We start from the raw sequence: 14,506 nt of genomic DNA, 5'->3' as shown, positions 1-14,506 counted from the left end.
GAGTGCTCTTCATATTGCTACTAACCCGATTTTTCATTAACGAACCAAACATTTAGAGGTTGATTACCACTTGGTTTGACAAAAAGCTCAAGTTGGAGTGATGAAAATTTTTTCCATTCCCTCTTCTGGGCAGCTAGCTGACATATTTATCAAACTTTTATCTTCTCAACCCTTCTATCTTAATACTTGGTATTTTTGACATCTTTTATCCTCCAGCTTGTGGGGCGTATTAAACCACTCTTCCATCTTAGCCCATGACAACAATAAAGAAGTCTTGCGACCCACAAATTTAGTCCAATAAAATACATAAATTCAGTTATAATTTTAGTCTTTATTATCTTATCTTTATATTTGTTTGGATGCCATTATTTTGATAAAAAAAAATATTTTTTCAATGATTTTTTTTTTATTTTTTAGTGTGTTTGGCAAATTTCTAGTAATAAAAATAAAAATACTAGAAAAATAAAAAAAACATCTTTTTTGAGAAGTTACAATTTATATTTTTTTAAAAGATATTTTTTTTAAAAAAAGATATTTTTCACATAATAAATAAACAAAAAAGTGTTTTTATCTTATTTTACCTAAATATAGTGCTTGTTTGGACACCATTATTTTGATAAAAAAAGATATTTTTTCATTATTTTTTAGTATATTTGGCAAATTTTTAGTAGTAAAAGTAAAAGTATTAGAAAAATTAAAAAAAATTTGTTTGAGAAGCTGTAATTTATATTTTTTTTAGTTTTTTTTCTTAAAAAAAATGTTTTTCATATAATAAATAAACAAAAAAGTACTTTTATATTATTATACCCAAACATAATTGATAGATAAAAATATTTTTTTGCACGAAATACCCAAACATAAAATTACTTTTACTTTTATATAAAATCTTTTAAAAAAAGATAACTCGAAAAAAAATACTTTCTTAAAAGATCTTTTTATATGAATAATCCAAACATAAAATCACTTTTATTTTTATAAAAGATCATTTAAAAAAAAAATCTTTTTCAAAAATAGCACCAAACAAACTTTTTATATTATCTTCTTATCTTATCTTTATCTCTATCTTTCATAAACAATACTCTATATATACTTAATTTTATCTTCATAATTTAATCAATCAAACAATCAATACAATTCCTTCGTCTCTTCATTTTTTTTTTATTCTTTCAAAAGTTTTATTAAATACTTTGCCCAGAAAGTGACTACCGAGTAACCAAGTTATGAACAAAAAAAGAAAAACCCGAGAAACTTCTACGGTTCTTCAATGGAGGCGCAAAGGCCAACCGAACTGGCTGGAGCTGCCGCGAGACGTGATGTCCGCGATATTTGTGAAGGTAGGTGCGATCGAAGTGCTGAGGAATGTTCGGAGAGTCTGCTCGGAGTGGCGCAATCTCTCCGAGGACCCTATCATCTGGCACACCATCGACATGCATCACAGACACGGTATCGCCTACTGCTCCGATGACAGCCTCGACGCCATGTGCCGCCGTGCAATCGACCTTAGCTCCGGCCAATTAACCGACATCACCGTCGACAATTTCGCCACTAACGCTCTTCTCAAGTACATCACCGATTCGTAAGTTTTTTTCTTTCCTTTTTAGGTTAAGTTTTCGTTTGGCTTTCTTTGTTTTCGCCTTCGAATTTCAATGTGAGTATCAGTTTTGGTGATCATTAGGGTTTCTGTTAAGAGGAAGTATAGGAAGCCATTGGAGTAGCTGTACAATGTGCACAATGAGAGTTTAAGTATCTATACATGGATAGTTATTCTGGATAATATGGGTACAATAGAGTATATTGTGTTCTAGCTGGTACAGTTACAATGCATGTAGTTTTTGGTGCTTCTGTTTGAAGTTAAAATAATATGTTGTATGAGTAATGCTAAGGAGCCAATAACCTAATCGTACAATGTCTACAATGGGCTAAGTGCATGTTTGGGTGCCATTATTTTGTCAAAAAAAAGATATTTTTTTAATGAGAAAAGATCTTTTTTTATTTTTTAACATGTTTGGCAAATTTCTAGTAGTAAAAGTAAAAGCACTAGTAAAATAAAAAAAAGATCTTTTTTGAGAAGCTGTAATTTACATCTTTTTTTTAAAAGATCTTTTTTTTTTTAAAAAAAAAAGATGTTTTTCATGTAATAAATAAACAAAAAAGTATTTTTATATTGTTATACCCAAACATAATTGATTGATAAAAAGACCTTTTTACATGAGATATCCAAACATAAAATTACTTTTACTTCTCTATAAGATCTTTTAAAAAAAGATAACTCGAAAAAAGATCTTTTTTTAAAAGCTCACCCAAACAAGCCCTAAATCTTTGGTCTATGAATAAGATGAACATCACTTATATTATCCAGAATAATCATCCGGATACCAAGGATAATAAACATCTCATGTCATAAAACCACTCATCCCAAAAAATTAAGCTGATTTTGGAGTTCACCAAGGATCGAACTCTTAACCTTTCGGATCTAGAAATCTAATACCATGTCATGAAACCACTCATTCCAAAAGCGTAATCTGACAGGACAATGTAACACTAATGATCATATCTCTAATACTTCCTAAACCTCCATTGTGCACATTGTACGCTTAGGCCATTGACTCCCTATACTTTCTCATGTTGTATACAGATACCCAAGTTCATATTTTCATTAGCATCTCTGATTTTTTAACTATATCTTCCGTTGCTGTTGTCTTTCCATTTACAGCACAAGTCATCTACGACGTCTATGCCTTATACTATGCTATGACATAACAGATATGGGATTGTTAATGGTTTCAGACAAGCTAGCTCAGTTGGAAGAACTTGACATATCAATCAGCCATTTATCCGAGTATTCTCTAGAAACTATTGGCCAGAACTGCCCCGAGTTAAGAACATTGAAATTTAATATAGAATGCCACAGAACTCCGCACATCGAGTCCAATAAGGTTGCATTTGCCATTGCGGAAACAATGCCTGCATTACACCATCTACAGCTTGTTGGAAACAAGTTGACCAATGATGGCTTACTTGCCATTCTTGATGGGTGTCCCAATCTTGAATCTCTCGACTTACGACAGTGTTTCAATTTGAAGTTAGAAGGAAAATTGGGGAGGAGATGTGCTGAACAGATCAAATATTTTCGGCATCCATGTGATCCCATTGATGATTATCCATTTGGAGCTGAAAATGTTGCATTAGAGTTTGCAGCGGAGGAGTTTGTGAATGCTTTAAAATTTTTAACATATGATATGATTCAATGGTAGAAACTTAGGTGAAGTCGACTTCACTTGAAGTTGATACCTGAGAGCTGTTAGATGATTTGAATAAATTTTTATCTAACGGTTCTCAAGTCACGTAAAGTCGGCTTCACCTAAGTTTTTACCTGATTCAATTTTGTTAATACGTTATAGTCAACAGTTAGTCAAAATTATTTTGTTTTATATTATTAATATATTAATATTAAACTCATATAAATTTCCATTTGTATCATAGTAAAAAAATAGGGATTATTTCAAAAAAATTAATATTACAAATTCATCTAATGCTATCTTGGAACTGCATTTTAATTTTCATATTGAAGATGAAATCGTGTGTTTTCACCAATATTAGAATTAGGTGTGTTATTTTTGGGTGCGGAAGACGGTGACAAATAAATCAAAAGGTCAGATTTAGAAAATCACAAATTAAACTCTCAATTTTGGATTTTTTAAAATTTTTTATTTTTTTTTACAAAATTTACCCTGCATAAATAGAAGACTCAATTTTATTTTTCTCTAAATTTAAATTCACTTTGTCATAAATCAAGCGCCGATTTTTCCACCGATTTTTCCATGCAAGCCAAATCTGAGCTTCCAATTTATAATTTTTTTTATACCGGAAGATATGGAGATTCGAACTCGTAATCTCTTAATTGAGTATGGGGAGATTATGCTATTTGAGCTATTGGCATTAAAATTTGGAAAGATATGTGACTCGAATCCACGACCTCTTAATTGAGTATGGGGAGTCTATACCATTTGAGCTATAACTCATTGGCAAAATTTGAAAAGATATGTGATTCAAATCCGCGACCTCTTAATTGAGAACGGGGAGTCTATCATTGGCTAAAAATTTGAAAAGATAGGGGAGTTTATGCCATTTGAGCCATAACTTATTGGCTAAAAATTTTAAAAGATAGGAGACTCGAACCCGCAACCTCTTAATTGAGTACGAGGAATCTATGCCATTTGAACTTCTAATTTATAATTTAAAATTAAAAGAAAAATTCATATGAATAAAAAACACACCATTAATTCATTACTAAAAAAACGAGCTTCCCCTCAAACATTAATTGACTTCACAAGCTACAACGGTAGAGTTGATCGTTTTACAAAATGTATTGAGTAAACAAATATTAATTTTAAAATAGAAACATTTGGAAATTATTTTTCAAAAAAAGAAAAAAAGGAGAAGTCCAAAAGAGGCAAAAGGAATCGGCATCGGGATTCATTGACAGCATCGGGCATGGTATCAATCACAATAATCAGCGCCACCCAGCTTCTACCTCCGTTTCCATTTTCCATTTTTTTATTCTAATTCCCATTCTTTCCAATTCTCACTCTTCAAGAAACGAATCATCCTTTTCTCTCTCTCTCTTTCTCGATCTAACCTAACCCAATTCACTGCCACTCTCAACCCATAATCAACCATAGCAGAGACCAGAAGCTGAGAGCTGCATAGAGATCCATGATACTCCTTCAGTCCCATTCAAGGTTCCTCCTTCAAACCTTATTGAATCGCCTTCAGAAGTATGTTCCCAAACCCTCTCTCTCTCTCTCTCTTACATTTCATTCAATTCACGAATTTAGGTTCTGTGTTTTATGTTAGGTCCTCTTAATAATACTTTTTTGTTTTCTTATTATTCTTTTGCTTAGAGTGCAAGTTCATGACAAAAATTGAAGCTTTTTTGTTTGGTTTCTGCTAGGTGGGTTGGTATAGTTTGACGTAACTAGTGTGTACCTAACAAATTATCCATAGAAACTAAGGTATTTATGCAATTGGTCCTTTAATTTTAGGGAAACTTGCCTTGCAAGTGTTATGCTTTAGGTGGAGTTTGGTGTATTTGGATTGAGTGAAATTCTAGAACCTTTTTATGTAAAGTTAGTTCCGGTTGTCTTTCAATAAGAAAATAAGCCAAGTGTTGCGGAGAAAAGGATGCTATGTTAGATGAGTGGACGAAGGATTAGGAATGAGTGCATCAGAGAGGAAGTTGGGGTGGGCATCTGTTGTGAAGAAAATTGTAGAAACTTGCCTTAGGTGATTTGGAGATGTGTGAAGAAGACTGGTAGAGACTTGGATTGGATGGAACGGTGTCAATTGCTAGAGATAGTGGGAGGGGAGGCCTCAAAAATGCTATAGGTGTTTAGATGTTAATAGCTTAAATTTAAATAGGAATATAGGATTCATTTTAGAACGTTATGGTCTTGTTTGTTCTGTTTAAGTAACTGTAAAGGATGGGTACCTAGTTTGTATTATCATCCTGACTTTCTTATGCCACTATATCGCTATATTCCTTATATCAAATAGAAGCTAGTTTGTTTATCCCAAATCCACTGTTGCATCATACCTTTTTCAAATATAAAAGCTATGTTCGAAGCACGTGCATTGGAGTGTAGCACAATTTGCACATTGCTGCAACGATTTTGCGTCTTTACTTCTGCCCGAATTATGTAAGCATTGAAGGTTGATCTAGTGACTACTAACTTGGGATCCATCGAGCATTTGCTGAAAAAAGAAAAATAAGGAATTCCATAGATGGATAGAAACAGGAAAGTGTATGGATATATTTCAAACTGATTCTGAGTAGGCACCAAAATAACAGAAATACAAGGGAAATAGCCTTATGTGCCTATTAACCCACAACATGTTCTCTGGTATTATTTATATTAAGCACCAATCCAAATAAAGGACCTGATCTTAGAGGGAGCTTTGGACTTTTAAGTAGTTTAATGGATGAAAGTAGCCATACTGAGAGAATAAATAAGGGACTGAGTGGAGTATCTTGAAATCAGACAATGTTTTTGGGAGGGAGGGCAGGCACTTAAATAGCTTACAGTTAAATCCTCAATCTATCTATTCTTTTTTTTTGTTCAAGAAAGATAATTGTACTAGATTCCCTTGTTTTTGGAATCTGTCAATTTCTATTTCAGTAGCAGAGGGTGAATTACAGCAACTGATACATTGATATATGAGTTCTGGTCATCATTATCTATCATTTCCATTCACTTGTAATGAAGCATATTCTGCTTAACACTGAACTTCTGCCTTAATGATCTATGGCATATCTCTAATGACAATCTACTGTCTGCTTCAGTCTTGAAAAGGGTATTGAACTGGATCACCACTGGGTTGAATTTGATGATGTTCGATATCATGTTCAGGTAACCATGATTTTTATGTTGAAAATGATTGTGGATATCATTTGTATGGTTGCCCTTGATCACTTTTTGTTAGCTATATGTTGGTTTTCTGACAGTTTTGGGATGTGCATTTGACCAAGCAAAAATTATTGCAGGTGTCAACAAAGAATCCTCATGTTTTGTTGCTTTCAGTATCATTACCTCCCCCATCTTCAGAGACAATTTTTGTCAATGGACTTCCTTTTGGAGCCATAGACGCAATAAAAGCTGCATACGGAGCTACTGTACAAATTAAAGATCCTCCAAGGGATGGGTTTAACCTAACATTGAAAATAAATCTGTCAAAGCTTCCTGCAAATCAAGGTACAAACTGGTTCTGTATATCCTGCCATCATAAGCTTTCTAACTGCTGTTTTTTTAGCATGGTATTATAGTTATCATGGTTTCAAAATTTCAATATTTTTAATTGACGTGCCCCTTTCCATGAGAAGTTCTTCCTAAATTGTTAGCTGCTGTATTTTCTATGCATTAAAACGGTTGAGATGAATTGCATTTCCATTATTATGGGGAGTTGTTGCCTTTCTATTTTAATTTCAGGAATCAATATCTATATTTGTTATTTATATTAGATATTAGATAGGATTTGTAAAATATCTTATACTAAGTGATATAATAAGAGGCATTCATGTGCGTTCACCTAATAGCTTAAGCTTTTGGGATGGTCACTACATGATATCAAAGCCTTGATTTGTCAGGAAATTAGTTTCTTGGTCTGTCAACTCATGTACTTCATGCTTTATTGAATTTCATGTATTTACTTTATTATACTAAATATAAACTCTTTCAAATGTCAATCAAATTACATTTTTAATCATTCTATGCTTAGATTCTATTTTGCATTGAATTGCAATTCTTGTGGATGGGGGAAAAAGTATTTCTAGATTCAATTATTTGGTTGTTGATGTTGGTCTTTTATAATTGGTGGTGTTTCCGATTATGTGCAGATCAAAGGCAATCCTTTTTGGTGAAAATTGCATCAGTGAGGGAGGTTGTCCTTGGTGCACCATTGAGAGTAATTTTAAAACATCTTGCTTCAAGAACTGTTGCTCCAGACATTGATCCGCTTGTCGCCCTTGTGCATCGGCCAAGGGAGTCATTTTTTCTTGTTCCGAAGGTAACAGCGTATTATAAGCATGGTTAACTTCTTTTTTAGCCTAAGTATTCTTCACTATCAGTCTTGAGAATTTATCAGTGGTAAATTATCTTCACAAATTCTTGCATTAAAATACTCCCAGGTTCTTCACAATTTATCAGCCATAAGCCTCAAGAATTACCAAAAGAAATTAGAGTGATTTTGGACATAAAAGGTCATTCTTGAAAGTAAATTATGACCAGCAAAGAAAAAAAATAAGAGGGAACAAAAAGAGCAAAGCTGCTGAAGCAATCAACACATATTTGAATGAAACCCCCTTAAGATGAACATTTTTCTTTACTCCAAAGATAATTGAATATGTGCTATCCGAAGAAATTTCTAGAATCAGATAACACAAATATTAGTCTTTTTTTTCCCTGTTGCCTGAAAACCTGCAAAAATTGTTTGCTGTTAGCTGTTAATTGGAATCAGAGAAAAGGAGAAAATAATAAAATAATGAATTTTTTAACACGAAATTTGAACAATTGAGTTTCACATTTTTAGATTTGTTTCATTGCCTTGACTTGATTGAGTTTGCATTGCTCAGCTTTATTATTTGAGAGGGAACCCTCTTTCTGGTTCAGATGATGAAATGGTTTCTCTTGACAGGCTGATAAGGTGACTGTGGTGTATCCTATGAGATTCAACGACTCAATAGACACTGTCCTTGCAACTTCATTCTTGCAGGTGTGATTTTCGCTTTTTTTCGGTTAATGCCTAATGGTGAGTCGGATTACTGAGTGTGGAGAGATAATGATAAAAGAACATTTCTGTTTGCTTCTTGCAAACCGTTCTTGTACAGTGCTATGCTCTTTGGTTCGGTGCTTTTATGGTTTTAATTTTCGGGGTTTATTGTGATATAGGAATTTGTTGAAGCCAGACGTACAGCTGGGCTTCATAATACACCTCCATGTTCGTGGTCTCTTACTCCTCCACAGGAACTGAAAGAAGTTTCTGCTGATGCATTATTGGCTAATGCAGGATTTGTAACATTTGGTTAGTGTTTGGAAAGTGACACAAAGCATACAGCATTTCTTCAGTTTGCATAATCACAATGTAACTTGTTCAACTTTGCAGTTATCTTCCCTCGTCATGTTGAAGGCCCGAAACTGGATCGTACAGTATGGAATCTATCGACTTTTCACGCATATGTTAGCTATCATGTTAAGGTATTTTAATGGAATTTCCTCATCATCACAGTGCGTCTTGTGTCATGATAAATGAACATGCTGTGCTTATTCTGGTGTAATCATGAAGATAATAATACAATCATTTATTTAGAGTTATTGCATTGTTAACCTTGGTCTTTTACACTATCATAGTATCATCTTTATCAAAGTATCACTGTGAAATAAGTTGTCCAAAAGTTATTTCACAGATAACTGATTTAAAGTATCATTTATTAATTTTGTTTTGGACAATTAATTTTTTCTGAAGAACAGATGGAGTGAGGAGTACTGCATAAGTGTGAGATTAAATAGTGGAAAGGATAGAGACACAGAAAGAAAAAATAATAATGATAATGATAATGGTAGTAGTAGTGGTAAAAAGGAGTTCCAAGGGAATTTGGATATTTTCATGGTTATTTTGAACATGAACATGTTAAATGGAAGAACAAACATCTTTTGCTCTTAAGTTGACCTGTTCATACTCAAAACAGACATAAGAGGAATATAATCAAATGGAAAATTCTGCTAAATTTAAATAAACTTGCGTAAAAGATGTCTGATCCCAGTCTACATTATGCCTATTTAACAGTGTTCAGAAGGATTTATGCATACACGGATGCGGCGTCGAGTGGAATCCTTGATTCAGGTAAACTCATTTTTTGCTTGTTCATATACCTTTGTAATTATACATTGGTTTCCATTATGGTTTACGGATTTGTTGACTTTCATAGTAAGAAAAACTGTGCCTGTTTTGTAGGCTTTGGATCGTGCCAGACCAGATCTCGAAAAGAAAACAGCAATGAACAGATCCTTCAAACGGCTGGTTAGTTATATGCATGGTTAATTAAATTTGATGGTTATTAAATAGTAATGTCCTAGTTAAATTACACTTAAGGGCTTCTAGGTTAACACGATTTTCAATAATGTTTCTACAGTTTAAAGTTTAAACAATTCTAAAAAGTTCTTATACTGTACAAACAATTTTCAGCCAAAGTCCTTGTAGTTTAAAAATTGTGATCAAACCTATATTCGATTAAATCATGTTTTTCTGAGTAATCTAACATTTTGTTTTTATTATAGTAATATTATAGTAATTCTAAAACTTTTGTACTTGGTTATAGGGCCTCAAAAAGGAGTCAAGAAACAGTTCATTCTCATAAGGTGGAGAAGATTGTTGAGAAAGTACAGATATTCTGCTTCCAGTGGAGAAGAAAGTGCATATATGTTCCTTTGGACCATACAATCAGCCAACCAAGGAATTGTGGTGGCATGTTTCAGTGTCTGCAGATTGCTGCAGATTATGATTGTTAACTTGAAGATTTGATTCTTCTTTTGAACTTGACATGCTCAGCATCCAAGGAAAAATTGCTGACCTATTTTTGCTGACTGCTCCAGGTGCCTGTAATTTTATTCCTGATAGGAACGAAAGAGGATACAAGATAAATGACCAACTGAATTAGTTGTTAAAATGTACAATTGTTTATCAACTGCATGTGGTGTACTTTGTAGGTGTATTTTGGGTTACAGATCTAAATATCTTCCTTTTTGAGGCATTCATCTTGGTTTTTCTTTAATTGTAAAGTAATCTTTGGTATTTTGATGCAAGTTTAAACTTGCTATTGAGATAACATGGATAACCTTTTTGTTTTAGCCATTAAAGGTATTTTAAACTACATGCATGACTGTGTAGCATCTATAAATGGATTTTGGAGTTCAAGTTATCTCTATTGTTATTATTATATCATTATTAATTTGTCTCACTGTAGACATGATACATGATAGAGTTCAATAACGTTGTTTGATTCATGTAGCCAACCCCAACTAGTAGAATAAGGGCACAAGACTTTGTTGTTGTTGATGATGTATTATCATTATTAATTTCCTGCAATCCAATATATCATGATTGGACCATTTTATTTATAACTCTGAAAAGTGAAAAGAGAAGGCCTGAATTATATTATTGACACCTCAAATTTATAGTATTATTACTTCGATGTAAAGCATAGCTATAGCAGCAATCATTGAATCTTCCTCCTCTTCAAGTTGAGAAGCCAATTAGTTGGGTGTATATACCATCATGCAACTAAGTTTTTGAACAATTATAACTGAAATTTAATGATATAGACAATAGTGTGGTGGTGCCATTAATGTGAATGTGCTTTGTTTGACAATTAAAATATTGTCAAAATAATCAAACTTGGAAGGTATATAAAAGTAAAGTGAACATTTAGAATAGCCATATGACAATATTCCATTGGTAAACCATCAATTCAAGTTCATTAATGTCTACAGAATTTCCAGAGTACTCATTCAAACAGCTTCCAATACATAACATAAATGTTCTTAATATTGTATACCTACAACTTAAATGAAACTAAGATACTTCTTACACCAAATTCATTAAGAATAATGTGGCAATTTCGTTCATATCATGTAACTTCTACTCCAATAGACAAACTAGAATAAAATTTAAGAACAAATAATTGATGAGGGAAAAAATTACTTCTCACCATTGCAAATAAAAAGTGACTATTTCTTTCTTTATGTCTACTTTTAAGACATTAGAGCTTCTAGCCATTCACTTCCATGCCAATAAGGATGAGCTATAGTCCCTTAAGATTACAACTCAAAATGGTAGTTGAGCCAATTTCAATGACAAGGTTGTGAAGAGTGAAACTAATCATGCCACCAGCTTTGAAGACTTTCTAAAAGAAAAATTCTCCTCTTCGTTAGTGTTCACTTGTCACACACCTAGCTTCGACCATGATTTTGAGTAAGCATATTGGACTATATATGCTTATTCGGAATCACTGTCCAAGCTTTCCAATCCTTTCAGTCCTCTGCGCTTTTGCTGCACAATCCGTCAATCCCGAAAAGCAATTCAGTCTTTCATCATGAAAGGTTTCATTATGTAGGAAAAGTAATTAATCAAAATGCTGTGATGTATTTACATAATTACATTCATAAGCATAAATGCTCAAATTGATCCTTGAAAAATACATGAGATGTTTAGTCCATCCTTAAAATATATTTTTATGTTAATTTGATCACTCATAATATAATAAACATCAATTTAAGGACTGCATTTTTGTCCACATTGAACATTGAACAATGAGAGAACAAATATGATGTCCAACATTTTGAGCACTAACTTGATATCATGAAAATCTTTGGAGGATTAAATTGTGGAATGGTTACTCTTTGTACATCCCTAAAGAGAGGAAGGAACAATAAAGGGAGAAGCAGGGTTACCTTCTTCACAGACTTCTTCTCTCTGACCTCATACCTGCTTTTTGTCAGGTCTGATAACCACATTCCCGGGAAACAGTACTGCAAACCAAAATAAATATTAGAAATAAAGTATGCTTATTTAGTTAATTATTATAGAAATTTCACTTATCAAGGTGTAAATATTATAAAAAATAAGTATGAAAACAAAAATATAACTAGATGTATCTAAAACTATCTAACATGATACATATCCAATATAATATGGTAACACCTGTAGAGTTCTGTCTATGTTCTTTGCTCTTTTCTTTGGTCTTTGAGGTATCTTTGTTCCTTTCATGGCAAGGAAATCATCTTCTTTCTCCTTTCTTGAAAGTGCAATGTAGATCCTTGGCCATTTAACTACTTCCACAGTGACCTTGTCTCCATTTGCTGCCAGCGAGGTCATAGCTGATACAGCCGGAACAACACCAGGATCCTGCTCGGATTGCACCGAGGCAGAATCACCTTGACTGTACAGTCTTTCAGAGGCTTGTGTTGTCGATGAACCACTCGGCTTCTGACACTTTGCTGAACCAGAAGAAGGCATCCTTCTGTTACTTCTTTCTAGTCCAGAATGAGACTTTTTCAGTGCTGCTGATTTCGGAACAATGGAATTGCTGCATTGGCTATTTCTTGAAGGGGATTCGCTTCCAGCTGCAGATGGATCTTCCAAATTCCTGTTCATTTCCAACTAATGAATGCTCAAGAAAAGATCACAACAATGCAAATGAAAACTAAAATAAAATGCTTCTACTTTGTTCATGTAGAAGCAGAAATGAGTTTTTTTTTTAGCACTTCAAATTGTGCTGAAATTTTGTATGAGGATAATAAGAGAAAACAAGATCTAGGGTTAGATTAAAGGGCACATTAATTTCTACGCCTGTTTCTAGCATTATTGGCAACATATATTTTGACTATAATAAAAAACTTTAACTATCAAGTTTAAATTCATAAAAGAAAACCGAACTCTTATTATAACTGGAACAATGTTTTAAGGAATGGCATCTTTTGAAATCATTGAATAACAAAAGTAGCAGTGCTCTGTTTGTGAAAAAAAATATCAATCAGAAAATGAGAGGCATAAAGAAAAGAAAAAGAGGAATTTGCCATAAGTGTAAATGGTACCTATGTATCTTATCTAACACAATTGTACTATTTTTCTTTCCATAGAACCTAAAGTGCAGTGGGATTCATCATCCATCACATCTCACCTAGCAAAGAAAGAAAAACAAAAAAAATTTACTGAGAAAATGAAAAGAATTTTAGTGAATTATAGAATGAAAAAAAAAAGAAAAGAAATAATATATTCCTCCTTTAGCACTTTAAACTGAGTTGAGGTTGGATTTGATAAACTTTATGTGCAAATTGAACCATAATAAAATGTAATATACTCTAGTTAATCCAAGCATCAAAATGTCTTCCTTGACAAACCTCTAAAATTACTCATTAAAACTAAGATTAGAAAGATCAGATACCAAAAAAAAAAAGAGAGAGCACAGTAGATAACCATTCAAAGTTTTTTTCATAAAAGAGTAGAAGTTAGTAAATTACAATGGGAATGTTCATACCTAGGACTATGTTTTCTGGTCCTGCTGCCATTGGAGGCAGCTGCTCCTGAAGAAACAAAAGGTGGCGGCGGCGGCATGGATCCGGCAGACGACAACTTGGCGACAACGGCTGCCGGCTTTCCAGGGACAGTGTGGCTGCTGCTGATCCTCCTCTTATGTTGTTTAGCATGAACAGAAGATGAAGAATCCTCAATGGCAATACCCCTTGAGATCCTTGATCTCTTTCTATGACCCCATTGCAAAATCATATCACCACCACCACTTGGACTTGTGCTGTTGCTTGTGCTGATGCTATGAGTACTAGTCTCAGTTGTTGTTGGCTGAGGAGAATCAAATGGGGACATTTTGGTAATTAAATCTAATTCTAGTTCTTGTTCTTGGTGTTGGTTTTGTCTTTTTGGCTCATATGTGAATGAATCTAGAACCTTTCTTCTCAGAGACCACACAACAAACAGTTTGTGGGTGTGTATATTTGTACATAAATTATATGGCTTCAACTTTCAAACTTTGGCTTCAAGTTAATATTTTTGAAAAGGGTTTCATTCACTTTCCCATGTTCTTACCATGTGCTACCCATGATATTTTTTTCCCACTTTTTCTTCAATTTTCCAATTTCTTAAACTCACCTTCTGCAAGAGTAAAAAACAAAAACAAAATTGTGTAGCAACAAACATCAAAACATAAAGATAAATCGGTAAAAATGGGACTCATTAGATATATTTGGTTTTAGGAATCAGAATTGTGAGTATTAAAGGAGTGCGTGGAACAAAGAGCACTTTATTTGTCTCCATTTTTTTCACCACTTCAATTGTAGTAAGCTTTATTACAAGTGTTGAACTCTTTATTTCTTTTAAAAAAAGATATATTTATTTATAAATCTATTACTAAAAATATAAACTTTTTTTTTGTTTAAATTGA

The 14,506-nt window shown here is 33.2% G+C and overlaps 3 protein-coding genes across 3 annotated transcripts; 2 read left to right on the top strand and 1 right to left on the bottom strand.

Moving 5' to 3' along the window:
• LOC107643817 (putative F-box/LRR-repeat protein 23) lies at positions 1,182-3,403 on the top strand. Its single transcript, XM_016347574.2, has 2 exons — positions 1,182-1,576; positions 2,714-3,403. Exons 1-2 carry the CDS (start codon positions 1,221-1,223, stop codon positions 3,252-3,254), a joined length of 897 nt encoding a protein of 298 aa, XP_016203060.1. The 5' UTR covers positions 1,182-1,220; the 3' UTR covers positions 3,255-3,403.
• LOC107626339 (actin-related protein 2/3 complex subunit 2A) lies at positions 4,286-10,471 on the top strand. Its single transcript, XM_016329239.2, has 10 exons — positions 4,286-4,778; positions 6,344-6,410; positions 6,545-6,752; positions 7,394-7,563; positions 8,191-8,268; positions 8,445-8,577; positions 8,659-8,750; positions 9,340-9,396; positions 9,508-9,573; positions 9,872-10,471. The coding sequence occupies exons 1-10, from the start codon at positions 4,717-4,719 to the stop codon at positions 9,908-9,910; spliced, it is 972 nt and encodes a 323-aa protein (XP_016184725.1). The 5' UTR covers positions 4,286-4,716; the 3' UTR covers positions 9,911-10,471.
• Positions 11,276-14,388, bottom strand: LOC107626437 (putative protein TPRXL). The gene is made up of 4 exons (XM_016329353.2): positions 13,589-14,388; positions 12,253-12,697; positions 12,003-12,080; positions 11,276-11,601 (listed from the first exon to the last, which is right to left on the bottom strand). The coding sequence occupies exons 1-4, from the start codon at positions 13,930-13,932 to the stop codon at positions 11,548-11,550; spliced, it is 921 nt and encodes a 306-aa protein (XP_016184839.1). The 5' UTR covers positions 13,933-14,388; the 3' UTR covers positions 11,276-11,547.

The sequence above is a fragment of the Arachis ipaensis genome, chromosome B01 (genome assembly GCF_000816755.2).
Source record: "Arachis ipaensis cultivar K30076 chromosome B01, Araip1.1, whole genome shotgun sequence".
NCBI classification, from domain to species: domain Eukaryota; kingdom Viridiplantae; phylum Streptophyta; class Magnoliopsida; order Fabales; family Fabaceae; genus Arachis; species Arachis ipaensis.
This window is presented reverse-complemented; position numbering and strand designations above follow the sequence as displayed.